Raw genomic sequence first — 13107 nt, 5'->3', positions numbered from 1 at the left:
TGCCTTGTAATTTTTTCTTGATAGCTCAAAATAGGAACTGCTACAAATAGGCCTTTTGTAATATGGTGGTGAAATGTGGAGGAAGGGTAAGTGTTCTATAGTCCTATAATTTGTTCTGTCTTTTAGTGAGCCTGTGCCTCTAGACTATAAACTCCACGAGAGACTGGCTAGGGTTGACTTTAGTTGGGTTATTTACCTTCCCCCAGATCGGTTAGGCTCTAATAATACCCCAGCAGGTTGGGCCCTAGTTAACTAGCTTCTCTAAGGACAGAATGCTCTGCCCTGACCAATGTTGGGTCAGTTGGTTGGGCACAGTCCTGCAAAGCAAAAGGCTGCCAGTTCAATTCCAAGTCAGGGTACAAGCCTGGGTTGCTGGTTCATCCCCAGTCTGGCCTGTATGAGAGGTAGCCCATCCATGTTTCTGTCCTTCACTTTCTCTCTCCCTTCTCTTCTAAAAAAATGTAAATGAATAAAATTAAAAAAACAACAGAGTGTTCTGGTATATTTCAAAAATGGCTCCTTTCCCCTTCCCCTGACAGAAGCATTTTCTCTGGTATTTACTGTAGGAAGCTTGTAAAAATTACAAAATTATGGGGGCCTCCCTATGGCTGGATTCTCCTGAACTGTTTAGCTCAGAGTTGTCTCCACTCATCCTCCAGCAGTTTGGCAGCTACAATTCAGTTTATCCTTTCCCAGCACTGACTCTCATCATTCCCTGATTTGCCTTCTGTGTCTTCTAATGTGAGAGCAGCAGTTTGCCCTGTGTCCTCACCTTCACCTCTCTTATAGGTCCTAGTGCAGTTGATGATTTTGCAGCCTGTTCAGGTTTGTATTCATTAGGATGAAGTGGTGACTCCCAGCTCCCTACTTGTGAAACTGTAAACCAAAAGTCTTATTATTTATATATTTTTCCCCTCTCTGTTTCAGTTTAAATATTTTCTATTTCTCTGTCTTCAAGTTTACTACTTCTGTTTTCTGCAGTGTCGAATCTATTCGTAAACTCTCTTGTACACTTTAATCGAATGCATTTCTAAACACACTGTTTCTGGACACACTGTTTCTTTTCCATGTTCCAGTTCTCTGTTAAAATTGTCCATCCATTTTGTTCATCTTTCCTTCTATTTCTTTTAAAACATTGTTATTTTAAGGACTTTGTTATATCCAATATAGATATATGTAGATTACCTAGTATCTGTTTTTCTTGCTTATGAATGACATTTTTCTGATTCTTCACATTTCAGTTTTTATTGTATGCCAAACATTTTTATAAAAGAATTTTGTGGTTGTATACACTATTGACGTAAACCACACATAATGTAATTTGAAAGCAGAACATCAGTGTTGTTCTTTCATTACTATGTTGTATCTATAAAATACATTCCATCCCAAAAATTTTACAGCAAGTAGGTAAAGGGAGTCAAAAAGTACAAACTTCCAGTCACAAAACAAATAAGTCATGGGGTATAATGTACAACATGGCGACGATGGTTAATACTATCCTATTGCATATTTGAAAGTTGCTACGAGTTCTCATCACTAGGAAAAAAACTGTATGAATGGTGATGAGTGTTAATTAGACTTACTGTGGTGATAGTTTTACGGTATATATGAAACCTTATGTTGTATACCTGAAACTAATAAAATGTTATAGGTCAATTATACCTCAAATATCTAAATAAACAGAAAATCCCTATTAGGATGACTTAGGATACAGTCATGGGTTTTTTCCACCTCTCATACTAAGATTTTTTCTCCTTCATAATTTCCATGCTACTGAATACTATTTTCTGGGGATTTTCTCTTGTTCTGGACATGCGGGTATTGGATCTGCAAAAATTCAGGTTAGTTAAATAGTTCTGTATTTTTTCCCTGAATCTCTAGTGCCTAACAAAGTTCCTTGTATACTAATGTTCAAGAAGTGTTTAGTGAATGAAGAGCAAATTGTGAACTAATAGCCAACCTAAATTGCTTAGTCATGTTAACTTACAACACATAAAATAGTATTCAAAAATAGCTATTAATGCGTAAGGAAAAAACATTTCACTACCATGTACTTTGAGACCTCCCATATTTAAATCATAAAAAATGATCTTACCAGCTCTTCTTAGACCTATATGGTGAGTTTGCGATACAGAAGATGACCTTTGCTTCGCGATTGTCAGAAGGTTTGAACTAAAAGGCCCATTTAGATAGCATCCTTGACTAAAAAGGAAAGATGACAGGTTTAGAATTTTTAAACTGTGGGAAATTTCATCATGTTTCTTCATCGTCTTCAATTCAATTAGCAAATAATCTGTCTATATACGCAAAGTTCAGACAGCCTTCTTAGTGCCTACAACCTAAATCGGGAGTCAGCAAACTTTTTTGCAAAGGACCAAATGGTAAATACTTATTCTGGCTTTGCAGGCCGTAAGGTCGCTGTTGCAACTACTCAACTCTGCCATTGCAGAATAATAATAATAATAAAAGGAGCCGTAAACAGTAATAAACAAATAAGCATGAATGTGTTTCAGTGTAATTTTATTGACAAAATAGGTCGTGCACCACAGGTTGAGGTCCACAGGCCACACTGTTCGCTGAACCCTGGCATAAAGCAGGCTATCAGTATCACCTGATACTTACAGCTTCTTACAACACTGTAGTCCCACCCCCAGGATTTCTGCTTCTGTAAACCAGGGTTAGGGCCAGATAATCTGTATTTCTAACAAGTTCTTAGAGGAAATGCTGTTGTTACCAGATCCAGGAGCTTCACTGAGAATCTATGGCCTAAAATATGTAGTTTTTCACTATTTTCTGTTCCTGCTCTTCAAAGACATTGATTATCCATTAAGTCAGTCATTTCTTATAACTGCAATATTATAAGTTTTAGGGCTCTTATGAAAAAATTAAATATAAGGAGGCAATCATACCAGTGGGATACATAAAATGAGTCAAAGATTATATATTTGAAACCTCTGGTCCAATGCCATACATAAAGCAAGTACAACATAAATGTTACTTTCCTTTCTTAGCTATTCATGAACCTGTTTTATTCTACTAGTTACCTCCTGATGTGGGTACTTTGCTACAGGCTCAAGGACACACCTAGATTCTCTATTTTTTTTCACTCAGCATTTTTTAGTGTAGGTTAGGTTCTTAAGCTCTTCCCCAATTCCTTCATCTTTTCTCCACTTCTACACCCCATTACTCATGAAAGGTCTATTTTTCTGTGACCAAAAAAGGTTTTTTTTCCTCTATGATAACATTTACCCACAGTGTATTATAATTCCATTGCTTACAGATTATTTCCCCTTGCTAATTTTTAAATTCCTGTAGGGGCCATAAAACACATCTCTGTATTCATGGTGGATATTGCACAGTACCTGATAAAAGGTGTTCAACAGATGTTTGTGGAATAAATGAATGATCTCTTTAGGGTTCTATTTTCACTTTTCTAAAGAATATATCTTTTCTGCTCCCCAATTTTGAGTGAACAGACTCTTTCTTTGCTAACTCCTGCTTTAAGGATCTCCTTGGGCCTTTTTCTAGAAATCTAGTTTGTTCTATATCCTGATGATAGAAAAAATTCTGTATTATAAAGAGAAGGCATATAAAACCAGTTGGCAACCAATTCATTAAAACTTCTTTATTAATATTAAAAAAATTATAATAAAGTGCTATCTTGAGTGTTGCTCATGTATCATCCATTGCTTTCGGTACTTTACCTACTTTATCTCTGTTATTCTGCTACTTTACATATAAGGAACCTGAGGTTTCAGAAGGGTAAGTAATGTCCCTAAATTCACATAGCTAAAATACAACTACCAATTGCTTAGACTCCAAAGTGTATGCTCTTTTCCAAAAACAATTCTATCTCTGTGTGTGTTTCTCAATATGTAAAACAGAGATTTAGAATTAAGGACTTCTGTGGTAACATCTAGCCTTTAGATTCTATTTTTTTTTCTGAAGCTAATAGTAATAATAATGTGTTGATAGTTTTAGAAGAAGAGACAACATGCAAATAATACCATCCAATAAACTCCTCTCCATACAAGTTGCTCGATAATTCTTTGTATTTGAGTATTCCTTGCCTGCATATGGATTGGGAGAGACTGGGAAAGAAGGGCAATATTCAAACAGAAAAATCTGTATTCTCCAGAAGTCTACTCTCTGGTTAATATCTAAAAGAACGACAGGGATCGCTCCTTTTCAGAAATAACCCATAGCACTGCTTCATAGTCTTCTACCTTAATCCAGGGTCTTCTAAGAATTGAAATACATCATAGCATTCGGTTAGCTGGTTAGAATTGACAGACAGGTCAAACTACAAGCTTTTATCTGAGTTCCAGAACTGTCTCATTGATTCCTAGCCTAGAACCAGACAAATATACACCCCAGTGAGGTTATATAAAACAACATTGAACAAAGCAGAGGATAAGAGAGGCTAGAAGTGCTGATGATTATTTATAGTGGTTAGGAAGGCAACTAAAATCAGACTTGGGAACCAGTCTTCAAATCCTAGTGCCATATACATTATAAAAGATATCAAAAGTTACGGTCACAGACTTAAGCCATATGCTAAGAGTTTATTTCTAGATAATAAATGCAAATTACCCTGACACAGTTTGTGTCACCTCTCTTTTTTTTATGGAAGCAGTTGTATAAACTTGGCTATATGATTACATTTATAAAATGATTGTCATTACAAATTGAGTGGTATAACATCATTAGCCCACCTGATCACTATAGTTCAAACAGGATCCAGGCCTTGGAATGAATCTCTAACAAATTATGCATTACAAAATTGAGAAGGTGATTCCAAGGTACACTATTTAGGGGATATATACTTGCTAGTCAGCAAGTTATTAGATTTAATTACAGAGCAGTTAAGAGCCAAGCAAGTTGCACTGTTTCTTCTCAAACCCCTCCCCCACATAGAGCACCACAGTAAAGAGATGATGGTGAATCAGAGTAGGTTGAAACTAACTTAACTCTCTTTACTATAGAAGTAAGTATAGTTGATAGCCCACATAGTTTTGGGACACAAGTTGACTATTTTTTTTTTCATAGAGAAGGTTTTAAAAAGAAGTGAGGTGTGAGCTCTGAATATGTGTTCTGAATATCTGAATATTTGTCCATGTGCAGGGTCTAGGTCTTCATGGCCAGTCTAAGAATAGCAGTTTAGCCATTCTGTATCCCTAAGTATTAACAATGGAACTCACAAGTGGGTAGTTCAATCATCAGGTCACTCAGAAAAGCATTATTCAACCTTTCCTGGAACTTCCTGACCAAAGAAACATCATTTGAGGTCGAAAACTTAAGTAGAAGGCAGTGTCAACTGTCATAACCCGGTATGGATACCATATCCCTGCAGGACACTTGGTAAGCAGCTGTTTATCTTCAAAGATCCATTTTAATGCAATCCCAAACTCTTCACAATAACCAAGCAGACCTCAGAAGACTAGTGATACCTTCTCACACGAGGTAGAATGTGAAAAGTGCCATAAACGAGGCAAGAAAAGGTATTAAGGGGATTCACAGGTGAAACATTACTTTACCTTGTTGGAAATCAAGGGAAAAGGATGCTGGGATGTTACTCTTAACAGGTGACATCTGAACTCAGTTTTTAAAAATGATACACAGAAATGAGGGTAGAAATAACAAGTAAAGAGAGTTACAGAAGTGAACAAGTTAAGCTTGACAGGATTTTCAGACAGAGAAAGCTTTCTAAATCACTTGTGTATTTTCATTCTTTGCAAGACTGCTTACCCTTTTTTTGTCCCTTTACCTTTTCCAAATAAGGGTTCAGCTTTGTCATGAAGGAATTAACAGAGTTTTGATTCTCAGGCACTGGTAAAGGGTCCAGAAATTTAATGACTACAATACCCATAATCAACATAATTGTGAGACTTCTGTCCAAGATGGAGGCATAGGTACACACACTGTGCCTCCTCACATAAGAAAGGACAACAACAAATTTAAAAACAAATACTAGAACTGCCAGCAAATCGAATGGTATGGAAGTCAGACAACCAAGGAGTTAAAGAAGAAACATTCATCCAGACCGGTTGGAGAGGTGGAGACGGGCAGCTGGGCCAGAGAGGACATGAAGCAAGGCAGTAGCTAAAGAACTGGAGCAAGCGAGGTGGTGGCTGGTGGACCTGTCCAGGTAGCTGGGGGTACACACAGTCCCACATTTGCATGCGGATAAACCGGGAAGAACAACTGGGAAGTGAGACCAAGGAACCCAGAGATCCAGCACAGGGAAATAAAGCCTCAAAACCTCTGAGTGAATAAACTTATGGGGATTGAGGCATTGGGGGGAAAAAACTCCCAGCCTCATAGGAGAGTTCATTGGAGAAACCCACAGGGTCCTAGAACACACAGAAGCCCACACCTAGGAATCAGCACCAGAAGGGCCTAATTTGCTTGTGGGAAGCAGGAGAAATGACTGAAAGCCACCCAAAAGCCAAGCAAGTTGCACTGTTGCTTCTCAAACCCCTCCCCCACATAGAGCACCACAGTGAAGTGACGGGGGCTGACCCACCCTGGTGAATACCTAAGGCTCTGCCTCTTACTATATAACAGGCGTGACAAGAAAAAAAAATATGGTCCAATAGAAAAAAACAGATCAAAGCTCCAGAAAAAATACAACTAAGTGATAAAGAGATAGCCAACCTATCAGATGCACAATTCAAAATATTGGTTATCAGGATGCTCACAGAAATGGTTGAGTATGGTCGCAAAACAGAGGAAAAGTGAAGGCTATAAAAAGTGAAATAAAGGAAAATGCACAGGGAACCAAGAGTGAAGGGAAGGAAACTAGGGCTCAAGTCAAACATTTAGGGCAGAAAGAAGAAATAAACATTCAACCAGAAGAGAATGGAAAAACAAGAATTCAAAAAAATGAGGAGCTTAGGAACCAATGGGACAACTTTAAATGGTCTAACATCAGAATCATAGGGGAGCCAGAAGGAGAAGAGAAAGAGCAAGAAATTGAAAACTTGTAGATAATAAAAGAAAAATTTTCCCAATCTGGCAAATGAAATAGACTTTCAGGAAGTCCAGGAAGCTCAGAGTCCCAAAGAAGTTGGACCCAAGGATGAACACACCAAAGCACATCATAATTACATTAGCCAAGATTAAAGATAGGGAGAGAATCTTAAAAGCAGCAAGAGAAAAGGAGACAGTTACCTACAAAGGAGTTCCCATCAGACTATCAGCTGATTTCTCAAAAGAAACCTTGCAGGCAACAAGAAGGCAAGAAAGAAGTATTCCAGGTCACGAAGGCAAGGACCTGGAATACAAGTACACTATCCAGCAAAGCTTTCATTCAGAATGGAAGGGCAGGGACTTCCAGCCAAGATGGAGGCATAGGTGGATGCGCTGTGCCTCCTTGCACAACCAAGATAGAGACAGCAACAATTTAGAAACAGAATAACAATCAGAACTTACAGAAAATCGATCTGAATGGAAATTGGATAACCAACAAGTTGAAATAGACCCCTTCCTCCAGACCGGTAGGAGGGGCGGAGTCAAGCAGCCGGGCAAGGGTGGAGGCGCAGAGTGCAGAGAGTGTTGGGACCGGGTGCATAAGACCGCAGCAGGTGGACCCTGAGTGCACAAGCGGCACCTGGCAGACCCCGGCAAGGGGATGGCAACCGGCAGACCCAGTGAGGTGGCTATTGTGAAGCAAGGCACTGCGCACAACCCAGGATCCCAACACTGGGAAATATAGCCTCAGGACACTGACTGAGGACACCTGTGGGAGTTGAGGTGCACGGAGAGACACCCAGCCTCACAGAAGAGGTCCTTGGAGGGTCCCACGGCGTGCACAAGCCCACCCACACGGCAATTGGTACCAGAGGGGCCCACTTTGCTCGGGGGAAGCAGCAGAAGGGACTGAGGTCCCACAGAGAACGGAGCAAGTCCCATTGTTCACTCTCAGCCCCGCCCCCACATACAAAGTCACAACCCAGCACTTGGGGTGCCCAGCCCTGGTTGAACACCTAAGGCTCCGCCCCTCACGGTGTCAGGCGTGACAAGAGCCCCCCCGCCCAGCAAAGAGAAAAAGATGGCTCAAACAGAAGACCAAATGAAACCCCCAGATCCCATACTTTTAAGCAACCAAGAGATAGCCAACCTATCAGATGCACAGTTCAAAACACTGGTGATCAGGAAGCTCACAGAATTGGTTGATTTGGATCACAAATTAGATGAAAAAATGAAGGCTACAATAAGTGAAATGAAGAAAAATGCACAGGGAACCAATAATGATGAAAAGAAAGCTGTGTCTCACATCAATGGAGTGGACCAGAAAGAAGAAGGAAAAAAAAAAAAAAAAAACAGGAAAGAATGAAGAAATAAGAATTCAAAAAAACGAGGAGAAGCTTAGGAACCTCCAAGACATCTTTAAACGTTCCAACATCCGAATTATAGGGGTACCAGAAGGAGAATAGGAAAAGCAACAAGTGGAAAAGTTATCTGAACAAATAATAAAGGAGAACTTCCCCATCCTGGGAAAGGAAATGGACTTCCAGGAAGTCCAGGAAGCTCAGAGAGTCCCAAAGAAGTTGGGCCCAAAAAGGAACACACCAAGGCACATCATAATTACATTAGCCAAAGTAAAAATGAAGGAGAAAATCCTAGAAGCAGCAAGAGATAAGGAGACAGTCACCTACAAAGGAGTTCCCATCAGACTGTCAGCTGATTTCTCAAAAGAGACTTTGCGGGCAAGAAGGGGCTGGAAAGAAGTATCCCAAGTCATGAAAGGCAAGGACCTATATCCCAGATTACTCTATCCAGCAAAGCTTTCATTTAGAATGGAAGGGCAGATCAAGTGCTTCTCAGATAAGGTCAAGTAAAAGGAGTTCATCATCACCAAGCCCTTATTTTATGAAATGTTAAAGGGACTTATCTAAGGAAAAGAACATAAAAATATATATATAGTAAAATGACAGCAAACTGACAATTATTAACCACCACACCTAAAACAAAACCAAAAGAAACTAAGCAAACAACTAGAACAGGAACAGAACCACAGAAATAGAAATTAAATGGAGGGTTAGCAACAGGGGAGTAGGAGGAGGAGAGAGGGAGGGAAAGGTATGGAGAATAAGTAGCATAGATGGTAAGTAGAAAATACACAGGGGGAGGGCAAGAATATCATGGGAAAAGTAGAAGTTAAAGAACTTACGACACATGGACATGAACTAAAGGGCGGGAATGTGGGTGGGAGAGGGTGTGCAGAGTGGAGGGGAGTGAAGGGGGGAAGGACAATCGCAATAGCATAATCAATAAAATATATTTTTAAAAAAAGAATAGAAGGGCAGATAAAATGCTTCCCTGATAAGGTCAGTTAAAGGAGTTCACCATCACCAAGCCCTTATTACATGAAATGTCAAAGAGACTTATCTAAGAAAAAGATAATCAAAAATATGAACTGTAAAATGACAAATGCACAACTATCAACAACCTAAAAAAACAAACAAAAAACCTAAGCAAACAACTAGAACCGGAACAGAATCGTAGAAACAGATTACAGGGAGGATTATTAGCAGGGTATGGGAGAAGGGGAAGATTGGGGCAAAAGGTACAGGGAATAAGAAGCATAAATCGTAGGTAGAAAATAGACAGGGGGAGGTTAAGAATATTATAGGGAATGGAGAAGCCAAAGAACTTTTTTGTATGACCCACGGACATGAACTAAGGAGGGCAGGGGAAGAATGCTGGTGGGAAGGGGGTAAAGGGAAGAGAGGAATAAAGGGGAGAAAAGTGGGATAACTGTAATAGCATAGTCAATAGAAATGTATTTTAGCCCTGGCTGGCATAGCTCAGTGGATTGAGCTCGGGCTGCAAACCAAAATGTTGCAGGTCTGATTCCCTGTCAGGGTACATGCCTGGGTTGCAGGACATGGCCCCCAGCAACCACACATTGATGTTTCTCTCTCTCTCTTTCTCCCTCCCTTCCCTCTCTAAAAATAAATAAATAAAATCTTAAAAAAGAATATATAGCATGTGTTCTCTATTAAAAAATGTATTTTAAAAAAGATTCAAAGAACAGTTTTCTAGATAAATCAACTTTGAAAGAAACCACTAGAGGGTAGCATTGTACCAGGAAATAAGGCCAGAATAATAGTAACCAAAAAGATGCTGGAGGGATGAGATATTTGGTTTGAGACAGTTTTAGGAAATGACAAGTTCAGTATTGCAACAATGTTTAAAGCATACTCAAGGCTATTTAAGATCAGTCAGAGATGCTATGATCAGAATCTAAAGCTGCATTCAAATCAAAACTGGAAAATGTAGGCTATACCATCCCATTCTAGGGCCCTCTACTGAAGTCAAATGAATGTCTCATGATTCCCCAGTCACAAATCTATTACTTTTGTGTCAAACCAAACATCCTCATACATTAAAGGTATATAGCTGTGCTGTCAAATATGGTTGCTACACAGTAGTCACATACGGCTCTTTAATTAATTTTAAATTTAATTTATTAGTCATACCAGAACACATTTCAAGTAATCAAATAGCTAGATACTACCATACTGGACAGTAACGATATAAAATACTTCAAAAATTTCTGTTGGACAGCACTGATCTAGAGACTTGAATTTCAAACGATTTAAGGATTGTACATGCTTCACTTATTCCTATGTTACCTATGTTCAAAGTGCACTTACAAATTTGTTACTGATAAGGTCCAGTTTCAGCACACTAGAAAAATTACTTTTAGCCTAATATCTTTAAAGTACATTGAGTAGATTGGTGGTTACATAATACCACCAATTACTTTCTCTCCAAATTTCTAAACCTTTATGAGAGTTAAGTCAGTACATCAAATCTGCCCACATATACCTTTATATGAACACTTCTCAGAGTTAAAGATTAGTTTTCTTTGGACCATGTTTCTACTTTAATATCAATAATTCTTTAATTGCAAATGTAGTGCTGTTATCAGTATGATAGAAGGAGTAAAAAAAACTGAACCATTTTCATCCTTCTTTCTTAAACCCAACATTCTCAAGATGATATTTCCAATGGTTAAGAAATATGCCATACTTTCAGTTTCTAATATCATTCACTCCCCATATCTTGTTCCCAATTTTAAAAAACCTATCATGTTTAGGCTCTGAGAAACCTTTGGAGCAAAGCTCATTTTCCTAACTGTATTTTTCCTACTTCATTCCTGTATTTTATATCATTTCACACAATTTTTAATAAGGAAGGAGTCCATCTATTTGAATGTACTGTATAAGATCAAATTAATAAATCAAAAAAGAATCTGGAAAATTATAGTTATCTAATAATATTTCACATACAAGCATTAACAGATTTTAACAAATAGCTATTATCCAATCCTGCCACCTAGTGTTTGAAGTCTGTAAGCTACACAGGTCAAGCTAAAAGTAAAATATGCTCAGTAATAACATTGGTTTAATAGGAAATTTATACTAATTTCAATTTCATTAATATTCTTAGATAATTGACTAAACAGAGGCTTATAACTCATACAGGAGATAACTATCTTTCTGAGTTTTAAGACAAAGCACTGAATCTTTTGTTACCGGGGTAAATAGACATTGGTACTTGCAGATTTCAGCTCCTGCATTTTACCAGCTTCTTTTGGTTGTTACTGATGCCTTTCAAAGATATTTAACATCTGAGATGAGCCCTAAGAAAGTGCTCCTCCTCTCACAGTGCAGTAACTGTTGACCTACCTTGGGTGTTATGCATGTGACTTGGCCACTGCTTGTGTAGTGGCCCCTCTACCAATTTATAAGTTTTCTCAGTACCCTGTCTAAATGGATCGTAGCTTCCTTTAAGGCTCCAGCATGCTTTGTATGCAGTTTACCTAAGTTTCTGGTAAGACATGTAAGCTTCTTTTTAAGAATCACTTTCACTATTATGTCATATTACTACTTATGCTGTCCTATACCTAAAATACTTCAATTGTTTGTTTCTACTTTCGGAGCTATATCAAACTTTTTTCACAGAAACAAAGTCAATGTATCAAATTCAAGTTTCTTTAATAGGCTCTCAGGATTGTACCTTGAAATGCCAAATTCTTGGTGAGGCCTTTTGCCATTACTGCGTTCCCACCGTGAAGCAGAAGTTTCAATAGGTGGCAGACTTGAAGTTCCTGAGCTCCTCCTCAGCTGCGGAGTTGGCAAACTGTTCCTGCTGTTCAGTCCCTGTTGAAATGTGACAGTGGTTAAAATTGTCACCCTATAATATGCTGCCTATGTATTATTAAAGATGGCACATTAAAATACAAAGCATTTTTAACATCTTCAGGGGAAGCATCTACAGATGTTTTATTCTGAAACTATGTCAATTTTACTCCAAATTTCACATACTATACTGTTATCTTTGTCCTACGAAAAAATGATTTTTGAGCTCCCTACAATTTATTTCTCTATTTTTCCTTTTGCACATTTTATTCCTAGTATCATGAGAAATAAATAATTGATCATTTAAAAAGTAGATATGAACGATTTATCCTAAAAAGCAACTTAAGAGGACAAGATTAGGCTCAGGGGCTATCAGCCTTGTCTCCTAAACCTGTATATTTTCAATACTATGCTAATAACATCCACCAAGGTTAATCTGGAGAAACTGCAGGACTCTGAGCTGCTTTTTGAATTAATGATTAAATTAAATCCAGAACACCCTTAGCATTAATAAAATCTTACCCTGATTTTTGAAAATACTGTTTTTTTACCACTGTGAGCAGGTGTCTTGCTGACACGTACAGAAAAGTTTCTGCTTCTTACGAATTTCCCCTATCAGCAGACACTGAAACTATCTCTGAGAGATAGACATCTTTTATATTTAAAGTTTCCCAAGGATGTTGATTTAGTAAAGGCTCATGGTTAGAGTGAAAAAGCTCTTCATGTAACATAATCCTTTGTAGCTGTAATTTAGATCCATATAATCTCTCTTGTTTCTTAACATAGTATTTGACATTCACATTAAATTATCTATTCTAACTCCCCTTTCCTTACTAATTATTTTTTTCATAAATGCTGCTGTTCTTTTCTGAAGTGATATTAGCCTTCTTACATTGTTTTCCAAAAGCAGAGACAAATTAGATATAAAATTCAAGGAAGTTTAAAGAATACT

At 38.1% G+C, this 13107-nt stretch overlaps 1 protein-coding gene across 2 annotated transcripts in view; it reads right to left on the bottom strand.

The window, feature by feature from the left end:
- PDE3B (phosphodiesterase 3B) overlaps positions 1–13107 on the bottom strand; it is a 160166-nt gene that overhangs the window by 42009 nt on the left and 105050 nt on the right. Inside the window, exons 4-5 of one of the 2 annotated variants that reach the window (XM_036029067.1) lie at positions 12034–12179; positions 2096–2202 (exon numbers count right to left, since the gene is read on the bottom strand). In XM_036029067.1, coding sequence (XP_035884960.1) covers positions 2096–2202; positions 12034–12179 — 253 coding nt within the window. The remainder of the gene's footprint in view (positions 1–2095; positions 2203–12033; positions 12180–13107) is intronic. The other variant, XM_028514287.2, reaches the window with a different exon arrangement.

The sequence above is a fragment of the Phyllostomus discolor genome, chromosome 6, assembly GCF_004126475.2.
Source record: "Phyllostomus discolor isolate MPI-MPIP mPhyDis1 chromosome 6, mPhyDis1.pri.v3, whole genome shotgun sequence".
Taxonomy (NCBI): Eukaryota; Metazoa; Chordata; class Mammalia; order Chiroptera; family Phyllostomidae; genus Phyllostomus; species Phyllostomus discolor.
This window is presented reverse-complemented; position numbering and strand designations above follow the sequence as displayed.